Source organism: Neltuma alba, unplaced genomic scaffold, assembly GCF_004799145.2.
Source record: "Neltuma alba isolate B1F8T4 unplaced genomic scaffold, ASM479914v2 tig00006708_pilon, whole genome shotgun sequence".
In the NCBI taxonomy this organism is placed as follows: Eukaryota; Viridiplantae; Streptophyta; class Magnoliopsida; order Fabales; family Fabaceae; genus Neltuma; species Neltuma alba.
In genome coordinates this window covers 43,365-59,338 of record NW_021634552.1, presented here as the reverse complement: position 1 = coordinate 59,338, position 15,974 = coordinate 43,365, and the positions used below count along the sequence as shown (strand labels likewise).

The 15,974-nt window shown below is 35.7% G+C and overlaps 2 protein-coding genes and 1 pseudogene across 3 annotated transcripts; all 3 read right to left on the bottom strand.

The window, feature by feature from the left end:
• Positions 1-686: 686 nt before the first annotated feature.
• LOC114750949 (GDSL esterase/lipase At5g03610-like) lies at positions 687-2,974 on the bottom strand (annotated as a pseudogene).
• Positions 2,975-6,925: 3,951 nt separating this feature from the next.
• On the bottom strand, positions 6,926-7,640 carry LOC114750952 (uncharacterized). Its single transcript, XM_028939597.1, has one exon. It carries the CDS (start codon positions 7,584-7,586, stop codon positions 7,272-7,274), a length of 315 nt encoding a protein of 104 aa, XP_028795430.1. The 5' UTR covers positions 7,587-7,640; the 3' UTR covers positions 6,926-7,271.
• A 4,223-nt stretch (positions 7,641-11,863) lies between these two features.
• LOC114750951 (uridine nucleosidase 1) lies at positions 11,864-15,974 on the bottom strand. 2 transcript variants are annotated; one of them, XM_028939595.1, is made up of 9 exons: positions 15,641-15,972; positions 14,466-14,581; positions 14,281-14,340; positions 13,540-13,722; positions 13,322-13,426; positions 12,883-12,979; positions 12,672-12,779; positions 12,423-12,558; positions 11,864-12,294 (listed from the first exon to the last, which is right to left on the bottom strand). In XM_028939595.1, the coding sequence occupies exons 1-9, from the start codon at positions 15,732-15,734 to the stop codon at positions 12,186-12,188; spliced, it is 1,008 nt and encodes a 335-aa protein (XP_028795428.1). In that variant the 5' UTR covers positions 15,735-15,972; the 3' UTR covers positions 11,864-12,185. The 2 variants fall into 2 exon arrangements, with proteins under 2 accessions (XP_028795428.1, XP_028795429.1); XM_028939596.1 differs by lacking the exon at positions 11,864-12,294 and having other exon boundaries at positions 12,455-12,533; positions 15,641-15,974.

The following is a 15,974-nucleotide window of genomic DNA, read 5'->3' as shown; positions in this document are numbered from 1 at the left end:
ACTTGCAAGATACGCGCTATTATTGTTATTTGGAGCTTAATGCTTCTTTTGTGTGATTCTTTATGCAAATGAAGATGATATTGGAAGACTAAAACCCGCTAGCCGGGTCAGTCACGGATAACGATTAATATTTTTTTTAAAAAAAGATTGGTCGAATTTGATTTGACTTGAGTTTTTTTTTTTAATTTTTTTTGCCAACCTTTTGAGTTCTTTAAATAAAACATTAGTTTTGTAGGCCTAGTCATTTTTAAAATACAATAATTTAATTATTTATTATTTAATTTGATTAAAAATATGTCCTGAGAATCTTGAAAACATCTCTCTTAATTAGAATTTATATCAAATAATTTTAAAGAAATTGCCGCACCAATTCAATACTGCGATCATGACATATCATGTTTCTATTTTTCTAGGTATACAGCGCAAGCCGCAATGGTATGCGTCAGATTAGTGGACGGTTGAAATTTTCCAGCAAAGCAGGAGCATCATCCTGATGACTGATGATGAGCTGAGAATCCGTTTTCCTCTCTGAATGCGAATCAATCGTCTGATCCATAATTGCCGCGAACTAGATTTCACATTACATAAGTTCAGCACATGAAGCATGACAGGCAAATCACCCGTAAAACCAAAACCAGTTCCATTACCCAACCGCAATTCATTAAATACCCCTAAAAAACGCCGACACAAGCTGGCTACCGACATAAACCTCGTTCAGTAGTGAAGCTGTCGAAGATCAGAGGTGTTTCGCAGTCTGTTATAGACGGCATGCCAGCCAGCTTGTGTGGGATGAACCGTGTCCCAGAAGAAAGATGCTCTGGGATCCTGGCAAACCCTATACTTCTTGACCTGCTTGTCGTCCACACTCCCACACGAATACTCACTGCTCACTCCAGCGCAACATGGCCTAAACGTCTTCTCCATCCTACTGCTATTTTGTCTTTTGGTGTCATTCAGTACTGACAAGAAACTCTCGTAAAGGTTAAGCATCACGAAGCTTGAATTCTTCTTGCTTTCTCCGTTCAACTTCTCTACTGCATCCAGTAAGCAGCTGTTATGAATCGAGACGAGTATGTTATAAGTATCGTTGCATGCTCTGTATGAGGATGAGGCTGTGATCTCAGGAACGCATCCAAGAGGTGGTAGGGAAGTCAATGCAATTTTCTTTACTCCCAACTTATGAATCCGTAGTATATTGACAGCCGTCTGATTCACCACTAGCCCAACAAAAGACGATATGCCCTGATATATATATAATGAATGTACATTCAACGAGAAAGCAGAGAACCATCAGTGTAACCTCAGATTAAGCTTAACCGGCTTCGTAACTTCATCTTCATATATTGCGAGGAAAAGAGAAATTAAACCCACATTTGAGGCGAAGTAACTAAGCATATTGATATAACAATGGAAATTGGAGAAAAAAGGGTCTTGCATGTATTGAATAATGGATGATACTAAACCCAGCTAGCTGAAAAGATCAAACTCTAATATTTAAATATATAATTCATACAATTAATACTTACATTGATGGAGCCATAGGTGGCCAAGAAGTTACTGTAATCATTCCCGCGAGGAGACGAGGGCAACGGAGTCGGCAAGGTCGGATTTGTTGAATACATTGTAATTGATGAGGCTTTCAAATTGTTCGATCTGGGTGGTCATGTTTGGCCCTGGAACTAAGGTATTGAAAACACCGGTTCCACCAAAAGCAAAGTTTATCCCATATTTGACATGATGTGGATGTTCTTTTAGCATTCCGTAAGGCAATGGCGATTTCAATTTCAGATACTTGGCTGCACCAATTATCAGCATGAGTTGGTTAATAACTCAGAAAACTACATAAGACCATCTGATTGATGTTGGTTAATCTGAGGCATAGATGATTCTGTTTCTTCGTCTGTGATTGTAATGATTGATAAACCAGTAAGGAGGACAGTCTTTGATAACTTTTACTGGGAAAAAACAGTATGCGTACAGATCCATTAAAAAGTTTATGGGGATAAGGGAAAAAAAAAGACATTTTGAAGTCCCAAAATATTATAACTATAGATTCATACAATTATAAATAGGAATAGTTACAAATTGAGAGTTGTGTTTCTGCCATTGAAATGCTTAAAATTGTCATTCTCCCAAAATAAAAATATACCAAAAGCACGTTAGAATTCCTTGCAAGCGAGACAGTATACAAGGAGAATTGACCCCCTTCCCCCCTGTGTAATAGTGCAATTTCTTGGAACACGAAATGTAGCAACGAGGACCAAAAAACCACAGGGAGTGCTAAAAGCAATGATTAATAGTATTAATAAAGAGAAAAGTGGCCAAAGCATGCTGTCACACGCAAGAAAGTAAAGGCCACACCATGGCACCATGCTGTTGAACAAATAATTCCAAGTGGCCAGAGAAAGATAGTGTAGAATACAGATGGGACACCATTATGAAGCAGCAGGCAAAAGGAAAAAAAGGAAAAAAAAAAAAGGAAAGTTGAATCAGTCGAGTAATGAATAGTTTTTCAGGCAAAAGAGAGAACTAAAGAACGTCGGATAGAAAGTGAAAGAAGAAATATAGAGAAAACGAAAAAAGCAAGCGCACACATACCGATGTAGTCGGTGATGACTCTTCCGTCGGAGAACCGAACCGACCGGCTGGTTTGCCCGGAAAGGTAGTTCCATAAGGCTCTTTCCAGACCTTAGATACTCCTCTTCGGATGTTTCCGGTGTCCGCGTAAGAGTCGCCAAAACGAACAGTTTCTTGGCGAAAATTTAAGGTGGCGAGTATGGAGACGAGCCTCCGGTTGCATAATCCATTGTTCTGTGATAACAGTATTGTCAGAACACTGATCAAGGTTAAAAAATGTGAACTTTGGATTAGTGGAGAAAACTACAAAACTAAAAAGGAGGAGAGAAGAGAGAATAAGAAGAGTGGTATAAACCTGAGAGAAGCAGGATAAGGAAAAACGGAGAGGAGAAACCATGGGTGCTTGTGCTGTGAGTGTGAGGCCATGGGTGAAGCAGGAATTGGGAAGGCTTTTGACCGCGAAGGAGAAAACGGCTTTGAGCAGAAGGGAAAGGCGGAGTCGCTAGAGTGAGGAGGTACGAGAGCCCCGGGAATGATGAATCAGGAATTGCCTGAAATATTAAAGCCGGAAGACGACAAAGACCCAAAATCACCGTCATTTTTTTTAAATAAAGGAAAAATCATTTCAAATGTACATACATTTTTTTAAAAAATATTGCGTAAGGATCTTATTTTTCTTAATGATAATTCCTTCAGAAAAATTAATTAACAAAAATGCCCATGTTTAAATATCTTGCGGGTTTTTTTTCTGTGGAGGCAAGCATCTAGGACGCTGCATGTAATGACAAAACAAAAAACTCAAAATATTTTGAGAGAGAAGAAGAAAAGTGAAAAATAAATAAAGAAATGTTTCTAAATGTTATGAAATGAGCCAATAAAGAAAATAAAGTAGGGAATTTTTTTTGTTTGTCTCTGAATAGAACAAAATGATATTTTTAAAGGACGCAAATCGATTTAAAAGACTCGTATTATATAATTAGTTGATTGTTATTTAATAAAGTTTTTTTAATATGAAGGAGAGAAAATTTAGTAGGTGAAAAAATAATGCCTTATAGAAACAGTGGGAGTTCATAAAGTGAAAAGGAAGAAAAAAAAATGGACCACCGTACTTATAATATTCATAACATAAAACAAGAAAGATTAATTATAGAACAAGAAAAGACTCACAAAATTTTAATAGGAGACAAATGTCTGGAACTTTTCAATTTGGAAGGAGAAGTGGAAGTAATATGAAAAATGAGAAAAAATATTTTTATAAATAATACCTTAAATTCTAATTATAAGACCTTATTTATAATTTATAGATAAGATTTTATAATTAATACAAGAGGTAATACCCAAAAAGATTACCTGTAAGTTAGGGAAAATCACGCAAATTTTAATTTGTTTTGATATGGATCTCACTATACTTTGAATAATAAATAAATTATTAATTAGAATCAAAAAGTAAGTGTCACATATCACACACAATGTAATCGGTTCTCACTTGTTGTAAATTCCATTACATCTTAAATTAGGAAAATATTTAATTAAAAATAAGAGTGATGTGGCATATGATCGATTGGATAGGCTTGGATCCCACTTTCCCTCTTCTTTCATGTCAAGTCACAAGTCTTTTTAAAAATAATTTTGAAAATTCACGTTTAAAGGTAATCTATTTAATGGAGCTGATCCTTATATACAGTATTTAAGAAATTTAACATCCTGATCCCAAACTACTACGTGGTCCTAATACCAAATTTGTCCTATTGTTTTCCCTGTAAGCGGGCGGGGATAGTCCTTGGGCAAGGATGAACAAAAAAGCAGACATTTATTACGGGGAAGACTAGCCATCTGTTTTCTTGACCACTATGATTGGTTTTTATTAGACAAGGGCTGTTAAACAGTAATCAGTGTCTAGTTATTGCAATAAAAAAAAAAAATACTCCTCTCGTCCTATTTACGGGAAATAAAATATTTTTATCCTATTTATAGATTATTGAAAGAATTTTTTTTGTATTGATATATAATTTTACCCTTCATTTATTATTGTATTGATTTTGTTTATATTAATGTAATATATATTAAATAGGGATAAAGTTAAAAAATTGTTGAACTTGAGAGTTAATGAAGTTTAAAGTTTTTATTGATCTGTATGAAATATGTTGAAAGTGACTTATAAATAGAATAGACGAGTATAATGTGTCAACCATTCCTACTTAATACACGTGGTAATTAACATGCTGAGTCCCACGGCTGAGAGGCATACCGATAAGGGGTTGGTTAGACACCTCATGCGTTGGAGTTGCTAAGCTCCTTGAGTGGAATTCTGACTGGATAATTTATAATCAGGTGGGGAAGTTGCCAGTTTAAGTAGTTTTATTGTTTATTTTGTTGGCAAAAAAAACTGGGTTTATTGTTTTGGGTTAGATATTCTTAAAAATGATTAGTGTAGATAAAAGTGTGTTAGTTTAATTTAACCGACGAGTTAATGATGGCAGAGTACTAGGATTATCTATAAGATTGTCTAGATCCCCATTCCACTCATGCTATGTGAGATTATATTCTGCAACTCTCTAGTCTTCACTCAATTTTGAGGATTCATAGTCTCTGCATAAAAAGCTTTTAATGTCTATCGTCATGTTTTTAATAAGCTTATTCTTATACTATCCCAGATATTTAATATAAGAATTAATTAACTAATTTGAGTAGATTAAAAAATTATTTAAATTAGTTATTTACAGTAATAGATGTTGTCTTTACTAAAATACTTTTACTAATAATGTGTATCAGTTAGAATTATCATTTAATAAAACCTTTAATATGTGCATATTAGGACTACCTTAAAAAAATATGAGAAACAAAGTGGATTGTGGTCTTATATTTATGATCAAAATAAATTTTAAATTAACTCTTATATTAAGAAACATAAAGAGTATAATGTAATTTAGGAAATTACATCCGGCTTCTTTGAACTTTCTCAGCGATGAAAATGGCGTTTGGCTATTTTCATTTTCGTTAGAGGCAAAAGATCCATATTCCGGAATTTCACGCTATATTTTGAGTCAACGTTTTCAAGAATTAAATTTCACTGGTATAATAACCTCGCGGAGTATACTCCTATATTTGGAGACTTTTCAAGTTTCGTGTTTCAACTCCCAACTACGTGTTATGTCTACTTTTTTAAGGCCACAACTCCCACCTACTTAAATTATTGTAGCAATAAATTTTTCCCACTCCATTACTATTTCGTCGCTTATTATAATATCTTTTTAACTAAATTATGCTGTTTAAGAAAATAATTAAAATTAGTTAAAAGCAATTAATATGTAGTAAATATAATTTTTTTCAAATATACCCCTAAATATAAATGGGTAGATGTGAGGGAATAACAGTGAGATAAATAAAGAAAGAGAATATATTAAATGTATTAAACTAGAAATAAAATAGATAATAATACATTAAATGTTCAAATAAACTCAAAAAGAATCTTATAAAAAAGACAAACCTATTTAAAAAAATAAACCTTATAATAAAAAACGGAGGGAGTATTACACAGACATGGTTCTTCCCAGTCCCCTCCTGCTTCCCTTCTCTTTTCCCCGCCGACATATGCTTATTAGAGCAACATGATACTAGTGATTTCAAGCTGGTTAACTATCAATCTTTTTTAAATACTCTCACGTGTCCTATTTAATTGTAAAAATATTTTTAATTGGATCATAGGCATTAAAAAAGCAGTTAAAATTAATTAAATGCTTTGATTTCTTTAAAAGTTGCTATTATCATTCATAAGTAATTAAAACTGTTAATTTCTATTTGTGAAATTTAAACTCAAACATGCCACCAACGAGTGAATCAGGTACGTGAATATTTTTAAAAATAATTTACAAATACTGCTTCCCTAAATTTTGTACTGTTGTGTCTTACTATATTAAACACCAAACAAAACTTTTAAGAGATGTTTTATTTGAAAGGCCACAGGAATTGCAATTCAAGTCAATACTGAAAAACCATGGCCGACGACAACTGAATTTTATGCATATTTATGTGAACGATATAACCGTTGCAACAGATTAGTTGCCCACTAAGAAATTATCATTTATCGGTAAACAAATAATGTTTTGCCCGTTTCGAGTTTTCTTTTGTCTCATCCTTTCGTTTGTGGGGAGAATACTAAATTTAAATAAAGAATTTCTAAAAAATGTGTTGTTATTTTCAAATCTAATATTTTAAAAACTTATTAAAATACTGTTATCAAATTGGTTGAAATTTAATAATTTTAAGCTTCTTTTTGTGGATATTCTATTTTTTACTGGTTTGTTTTTTGGCGCGGCCTGCTATTTTATTTTATCTTTTCAATCCCTGCTAAAAGAATAAGCTAGCTCTGCATTGACATATGCACGCTGCAAAGTATAAAACTTGCAAAAGGACCATATTTCACAGAGACGTCCCAAACGTAAAAAACAAGAAACCAAACAAATCTACACAGTCCTAAGTTCTGGAATTACACATGATATTGATATGTTTCGCGAGAAATGGGATGTACTCAATTCTCGCAGCTCAGCTTCACTTCTCATCAACCATCTGCAGTTATTTACATAAAAAGTACTCCAACCTACGTACAAACGCAAGTACAGCCATGTTACCTCGTACAGCTTCATGTAACATTCTCCGGTGGGAAATAACGATCGAGACTACTCTGCTCTGTTATCTCATCGGTTGCTGAAAGGACTGATCTTGATGACTAATCCTGGGAAAACATCATCTGGGTCATGAATGTGAGGATTCTCTTCGACTATATAAGGATCCCCACACTTCTCACTTATGGTTTGAAGTGTCTCTCCCACACGAACCACATATATCTCATCACACCCCTTCTTCATCACATTCTCCGGTATCACCTCAATATTCCCGAACTCGCTTGTTCCTGACTCGCAGCAGCTCAATACCAGCATGACTGCCAGAAACAGAGCACAGTACCAAGATATCTTCTCTGCCATTACGGTTGAAGAACACCCACAAGCCATGTCTACTGGCTAACTTGTCGGAAACTAATGGAATTCTTCTTACGATTCTTAATTTCTTGCCTTCTGTCTGTTTTTATAGGGGTTTCGTAAGCGAGAAATGGAGGGAGAAACCTATCCATGGTTGGTGGAGTGGGTAAAGATATAGGAGGGAGTTGAAATGGATCTCTCAGTGAAGTAGGTAAGTGTCGAGTGCTTGAAGGGGATGACCTATAAATAAAAATGGGAAAGAGTTGGTTTAACTGCTTTATTAAATGAGATTGCTTTTGGCTTTCCACCTGGTTCCTATTTGATTCAAGTTTTTCCTTTCACGGTGAAGGTGCTTCATCTGGTGCTGTGTATGTTCCTGTAGTATTAGTTTCGGTGCTCGTCACTTTTAAGTTCATCAGATCTAAATTATTCATATTTTATTTAGACAGTTCATATTTAATTTTTTTATTTTTATTTATTTAAAATAGTTATTTTAATATGTATAGAATCTAAAATAGAGATAATCTCTTAACTATTATTCTTTCAAAAAATAATTTTTTCTACTTAAAAATAATTAATTAAAAACTTTAAATTTGGATAAGTATAAATGCTAATCAAAATGATGAGTCTTGAAATCGGTTCCGTGTTCCTGTCGAGCAATGACGATCCATGAAGAAGCAATGAGGAGAATCAGGGAATGTCAGATTGTAGGTTACCTAGAAAAAGCGACGAATTAGCACAGAATCTAGCGTTGGCTTGGGAAGGCATAATTAATGCGGGGTTGGTCCTGCCGAAATGGCCGATGAGGGAGTAAATGCGAGCTTGATTTATACCACGATCACCCACTCCTTCCTTCAAACTAACACAAAGATATGAATTGATCAGAAAAGTTTTATTACTAAAAAATTGTTTGTGAATACGTATACGAGTGCCTAAGATCCCATTTTTCAAAATTTTTTAAGGTTCGGTCTTGCATAAAAAAAATTAATTACGACTATGCAAATATAATTGAATGATATAATAATAATGAAGACGCGAGAAAACTGGGGTGTGCGTGTCTGTGTTGTTTTTCCTATTAACGGCTAAGAATGTGATAACTGATACGAATTAAATTATCATTCATGAGCTTTTAAGGGCGAACTAAATGGCGGGGAGATATTTTGAGACCCTTCATTGTAATATAAAATTCAGGTTTTTGGTTTTTTTGAATTAGAAATAATGATAAGGAATGATGCCATTACAAGTACATTTTTTTCATTAACTCTTTTGGATCACGTTTTAATTATAAAAATAGTATTGACTACTCCAATACTTAATGAGATCACCTTCACCCACTTCACTGCAAGCAAAGGTAGCAAGTCATTAAATTTATTTTTTAAAAACAATTTTTTTCAAATTTACTATTGGAATCATAAATTATATTTCCATAAGTGAAAAAAAAGAGAATTGCATGAAATTTTAAATACAGACAATCATAGAAATATATAATTAACATCCTACCAAGAAACTTATAAATATAGTCATTCTTTTTAAAAAGCGATTTATAACTGGGACGTTTTGATTCTGCTTCGTTAGTTGATATTTCATTTAGTTCCTTGGTAATTTTTTTGGCTCGGGTAATCCTTTGGTAAATTGCCACATTAAATTAAATACTCCTACACTTAACAATAACTGGTATAATACTACTTTTTATTTTTGCACTAGAGAAACAAAAAGACTATCAGCCATGCAAGGCCTAACGGGCAAAATGGAGGGGGTGCAGCCGGGAGTCAGCACCGGCAGGAAGACTGTGTCTGGTGTCCACCATCATATGGGCGTGCCTGGCTAAAACATTTGGGTATGAAGAAACTCGATCAACGAATAATATCAGAGGACCTTTGGATAGTGGAGAGTGAGCCTTCCATTGTTTTATGGCTGTCAAGCGAACAACAAAGTATTGTTGGGTGTGTCAATAAATTCAAAATCTAAGAACCCCCCAAGTTGCTGAAGAAGGTCAATCAGAGTATAAAATGTGAGATATTTATTATTATTATAACTATTTAGATATTATGAGGATATTTAATAAATATCCTGAGTGTTGTCCATAGTCATTTTAAGCCCAGTTCAAAGTGGGTAATTGGTTCAGTTAATTAAAGTTAATTTTCTGATGGTGAAAAATAGCATACGGTATCTTGAATCTAGAGCGAAATCCTAATCTCCTCTCTGCTCACTCTCTGAGGTTTCCCACTGGTGACGGCTACATTCCACTTGCCATCATTGTGCCCAATTACCAGCTGAAAAATTCTCTGTATTGTTTTCTCCAACGGTGTTCTTGGATTCACAACTCTTTATCATTCAGATTAAGTTCTACATCAAATTAATTGAGCTAATGATAAAAAGTATTTATAAGTTTTCTGCTGTAACTCTTTCAAGTATCATATACATATATAATCTGGATTGATTAAATAATATATATGTGTGTGTTGTTTTGCTTACGTAAAGGTCATATTCTTTTCCCAAGACCGTGAGAACTAAGGCGACGTTCCTGTGGCGTCATTGGGACTTCAGGGTGGAGTCCTTTGAGTTTCTTGATTTCCTCAGAGGCCTCGGGCATTTCCCACAAAATCTCTTTCTCATCAGAAAGTAGGTCGTCGATTTCCATGCTGGACCCATTGTATACAAGTAGCTAGTGAGTCACAGTATGATGTTTGCTGAGGGTAGCGGCTTGAGGATGTTCATGGTTATGAACACCGGCCGTCATGGCTGGTTCTCTTGAGTTGCCTCTTCTGCACGTTTCTTTCCAGACTCGTGGGTGGCTCTCTATGATACGGGCTGGGCGAGATTCAATCTTTTCCCTTTTCTTCCGATCATCGGAGGCCAGGAAACAGCAGATCACGCGTGCGCGAGTTTCAAGAGAGAGAAAAGCAAACCCACTCAAAGCCACCGTAGACTAGCCGGCGCAACATTCCATGCCACTCTGGGCCTTTGCTAATAACTAGCATAATAAAACTGATGTATGCGGATGACATCTTCTGATTGAAGCAAGAATCTTCGAATCACCTGTGAGTGATATGGCAATATCTCCGTAATTGAAGACAAGCGGGTTTATTAATAACTTCTTAGCTGAAGGGGCATCTATCTTTTGACCACAAAAAAAAGAAAAATAGAAGGGGCATCTATCTATGCTTTAGAGCCAGAAGCTTTCATTAAGATGAAATTGCTCGCACAGCGAATCCATATTCTTCTCTTGTCTATCTGGACAGCAAAAGTTGATGATGAAATGGCATGGCAGAGAAACGGTTAATTATGGAGATGGTCATCAGAGTGAGGCTGCAAATTATTGCAGCTCATGGGCAATGAAACATCACGTCCATTTGGTCGGGGCTATTACTTGCATAACACAACTAACAAATCTGTCAAAGATTATTTAATGCATTGGTTCTGATTGCCACTGCCTGTGTCGTGAATTGTTGAGTTGAAGTGTTGTGACGAATTGTATCCACTTAGTGACTCCTGTATAGGTTGGACTAAAGAACTATTGAGAGGAAAATAAAAATATTATTTTGCCGAGTTTACTTTCATTTCCCCACTTTCAACGTTAACCAAATCAAACCTACAAAGTAAATAAAACACATCTATTGAATCCCTCCGAAGTCTGAACTATTATGTACACTCTGTCAGCATCATTAGCTGCACAGTTGGGGCGTATGCTACCACACGACTTTAATACTCTCTCCGTTTCTTATTATAAGAGATAAATAACCAAATTACATTAATAAAAAAAATAATTAAAATTAGTTGAGGACAATTAATATGTAAAAAGTATAATGTTTTTTCCAACAATGCCCCATTAATAAGGAAAGAGAGTATGAGAAAGAACAATTAAATTATTAAAAGAAAGAGAAGTAGGAGGGAGAGAGAGTATGAGTTGGAAACAAAATAAATAGAGGTAAAATAGGAAATCAATACAAAAAAATAGAGACAACTTTTAAGTGTCTTTTATATATGGGAACATGCTATAAGCATCAAATGTCTCTTATAATAAAGAATGAAGGGAGTACTTTGGTTATCTAAACTCAAACCCACAATGAAATAGTGGCATCAACTTGGTTATTCACGTTCGGTCACTTTACTATCTCTGTTTTCAAAAACAATGGCGCAAAATTAGAATAAAAGCGACTACTGGGAATTAAGTGAACATCAACTACCTTAATGATGGAAGTTTACTTATTCTGAACACCGATTTCTCTAGGCCGATTGGAACGCCAGAACAGAGAAGGAGGAAATTAGGAGTTAGCGAAAAAGTGAGAACTTGAGAGGAATTCGCGTTCGCTAAAAGTCAAGGATTAATGCGAGGTAATAAGCGTTGAGACTGAAATTTAAATATTATAAAAAGGAAAAGAATGACTGCTCACTCTAGTAAAAGTAAAGCCGTATGAAGAGGCAACATTTCGACAATACATGAGATTGAAGCATGATCTGCCAGGATCGGAGAATGATATCGACAAAGAACCCTCGATTGCCTATGTCAAGGTTGAAATTGAGTGCAATAAAGATAATATTCGGTTTGATAACATTTCCAACTTCCAAGTGAGGAGGGTGCTCAACTATGCCCCTATTATTGACATCTGTCGAAGAAAAGATGTCTGAACTTCAGGGTTTCATTAATGTCTCCTTGACGTGCTTAATGACCCCATCGACATCCACCGTCCAAGCAACCGAAACAGGGGAAAACCCCGTCCATGGATTGGTCGAATTCCATCTATATGAAATGAAAACCACAATGCACTGAACATTAATTAAACATGAAGCACCAAAACTAAAGTGAAGGAGCATATCAATCCATTCTTTGGGTAGGCAAAAAGAAAAAAATCCATTGTTTGGACTTACTTCTTTAACCCTTGGTCCATTAGCGTATGCCCGATACAGAGGCCTTGTGTCTCTACCCTCACTACCCCTCGCTTGTAAGTAAAAAGCTCTGGACGAACAAGTGCTACGAAACTGACAGGGTCGTGAAGGAAAATTCCTGAGAGCAGATATCATATCATTCCAAAGGCAAGTTGACAGCGAAGTAAACAATTAAAGAAAAATGCTTTAAAACAGAGTGATTTTAGACTTCAAAATAGCATGTCGTATTACCATAGACACCATCAGATTTAACGTGCCAATCCCGGTAAAAGTTGCACATCTCACTTATGAGTTGTGCATGCTTTCCTCCCGAACTTTTCAATTGAAGGAGGTCAGCATCTGAAATCAAAAGACAATATTCAGTACCTCACAATTACAGCAAACCCAATCGACCAATAGAAGTATCCTAGAAATTAGAGAAAACAAGAAATTGCAATCCCACCAGTTAATATCACTTGGGTTGTAATATTTATTCCAACAACAACAATATTGGCGCCAGAAGTAAACACAATATCTGCTGCTTCTGGGTCTCCGTAGATCTGCAAAATAAAAAGAAATGAAGTCAATAGGACCAACTGAATATTAAATCTGATCATGAAGCATAACGTAACACATGACCTATATACTGCAACGATTACAAACTTCGCAGAAAATATTTTCTTTGTAGTCTAGAGCCTGTTGTGAAGCATGTTCTTGATTTTGAAAACCAAAAAAAGGGAAAATGAAAGTGTGATTTTCTCTTCCAAAGTGGAGGTTGTTTTCGCTTTTGACCATTTTAACTTTAAAACATATAATTCTTCCAGAACTTAAAGGAAAATCCTGAAGCCCCTTAGTCCTTATCTGTCTCCTGTCAAAATCAAAGGCATGAAACCACCACTTACATTTGCTTCTGCAGCTGGATTTACATTCCCCAAGGCAAAGAAAGCACCACCGAGTATAACCACTCTCTTCACCTTTCTAGCAAAAGAAGAATCTCTTCTGATGGCCTAATCACGAAGATTAAACTATCAGAACATATGCGTATGCAAATGCAAATTAAAAAAAAAGAAGGGATGATTGACCATGACCATGAATAACAAGAAAGCATGGTAGCGCTTACCAAGGCTAAATTTGTAAGTGGTCCAAGTGCTAACACAGACACTTCACCAGGGTATTCAGAAACCTTCTCCACCAAAAACTCCGAAGCACTTTTATCTATTTTCTTAGCTGTTGGATGGGGTAGGGATATGTTTCCAAGTCCATCAGAGCCATGAATAAAGTCAGCAACTCGTGGAATTCCACCCTTTCAAAGAATAAAGCATACTTGAGACTCGAAAGATGAAGCAAAAACAAAAGAAAAAGAACATAAAACCATTATTTAAAACATGTAAAGTCATGTACAGTGCCATGTGGACGAAAGATGAGGCTTGGCAAGCAGTGTAAGGTAAATATTTAAAGGGTTGAACAGCATTTTCGCCTTTAAATTATACTGGCAGGAGCATTGGGTATTCTAAATTATCAAGTGGTGCAATGTTACTCTCAAATTTAAAAAAATGTTGCAATGTCGCTCCTACCATTAAAAAGGAGCAAGCATCCATTAACTCTGTATTGTGGGGACCACATACAAATCTATGCTTAACGGACGTCTACTATCTCTTAACAGGAAGGGCAACATAGCATTTTTTTTTTTTTTTAAGAGTTTGGGGGTAACAGTGCACCCCTTCATAGTTTAGGTTAGGATATCCAGTGTTCCAATGAGAATAGTTTAAGGGCACAAGTACCTTTTAGGCCAACATTTAAATATAACCTAACTGAGTTGAGACACTCAAGTCAACTTCAAAGGTGCATATTAAATAACTACCTTCAATGGCTCATGGCTGCCCTCTGCCACTGGAACATTTTGACAGCCTGCAATCTCACACTATCCTTTTGCACAACAAAAAGACAAACTGATCATGAACATGTTCTAAGAACATGAAAGACACAGTCTTTTGTAACATAAAGTCACAGCCAAAGTTGATTAGAATTTGAAAAATAAACACATACCAAAAGCAACGAATTGCGAGTGGCATCTTCGGTAGAAACATTACCAAATGTTGTTGTCAAGCCCAGGACCTCCACCTCAGGTGTTTGAAACGCCATCAAGATTGTCATGCTATCATCTATGGTTTTACCATAACAAAAACATTAACTCATGAAAATGACATTCACAGTAAAACGCAACATTCATAAAGAAGTGTGCAAGAAAACCACAACCACTATTCAACCACTTGAGTTAGTGACTTGAAGTAATTCCATGGATTGAATATCTCCTATGAGTATGACAAATTAGCTGGAACTTAAATATTGCACCACAGATTAACTGGAACTTAAATAATGCACCACAAGAAAGCCATAACATGGTTGTTCAAATCAAGTTAGGCTGTGCCTAAATTTGATAACAAGATACTAAATTTCTCAAGGACGGACAATAACCAACAATTATAATTGACTTAGCATCGCTTCCTTTGATAGAAAATGTAATTTTGCAAACTATAACAATCTCAATGATTCCAGGTACAACAAGTGCAGTTGCCATCAAATACGTCCTCTCAACAGCAAATAGAGTGAATAACTAGATAGATTATTCTCTTAGACGCCCGCTTAGGAATCTCCAAAGTATCCGATTAAATGCATTTTCAATAAACTTTTTCGGTTTTACACTTGAAGAAAAATTAAAATAGAAGTGTTCTACTTTGCATATGATCTGCAGAAGTTAGGGGGATAGATGGTCAAATTTAAAACATAAATAAATGCAAGAAAGTACACTTGTACAAAATTGAAGAGAAAAAATATGATTGGCCTTTTTGCCTAGTCAAACATTTGATGTGAAGGAACATGATTGAGATATGTGAGGGTGCCTGTGCGAGCGTGAGCTTTACGATATTAAACATTTCAAAACTTGCAATGAATTTCTCAGTTCAATGACAGATGAAAAGAAAATTAAGTCGCCGAAAGCCATCAGATTGTCAGGCGAACAACTCGCCGGGCGGAAAAATTATACAATAATCAAATTAACAGGATGGAGAGCAGCCGGAAAATCATACGAAAAGGAGGGGAAAAAAAACAGAGAGAGAGCATGCAGCAACAATCAGATCATCAGGCAAACTACTTATGCTTTTTAACTTTATTCAGAGGACCCAAAAAGGCATGCAAGCAGAGCCCAAAATATCCAAACTTACCGATGCCAGGGTCAGTATCGATAATGAGCTTCTCAGGATTGGCGCGAGAACCTGAAACCCCATTGGAATCAGCGCCCGTGAGCCCACTCGCCATGACCGGTTGGAATTAGAGGTAGGGATTCAGAGAAGGGGGAACAGCAAGGAAGAAAATATGAACTGCAATTCCTCGAAATTAAACGTATGAATGTGTGTGTGTATGAAGCAAGCCTCAATTATATAGAGAGAGAAGTATAAGGACACAGCCCATACACACACACATGAACAGAACGGTACGAAGGAATATGCAGAGAAAGATGTGAGCGACGATGAAGACGACGCAGAAATGAGCGCCCCC

Bases quoted from the DNA above. Each gene is read 5' to 3' on its own strand.
- LOC114750951 (XM_028939595.1), bottom strand. From the start codon at position 15,734: ATGGCGAGTGGGCTCACGGGCGCTGATTCCAATGGGGTTTCAGGTTCT. The intron at 13,723-14,280 runs GTAGTTATTTAA...ATTCTTTGAAAG, and splicing joins GCAGCCATGAGCCATTGAAG to GGTGGAATTCCACGAGTTGC. The intron at 13,427-13,539 runs GTAAGCGCTACC...CTTCGTGATTAG, and splicing joins CACTTACAAATTTAGCCTTG to GCCATCAGAAGAGATTCTTC.
- LOC114750952 (XM_028939597.1), bottom strand. From the start codon at position 7,586: ATGGCTTGTGGGTGTTCTTCAACCGTAATGGCAGAGAAGATATCTTGG.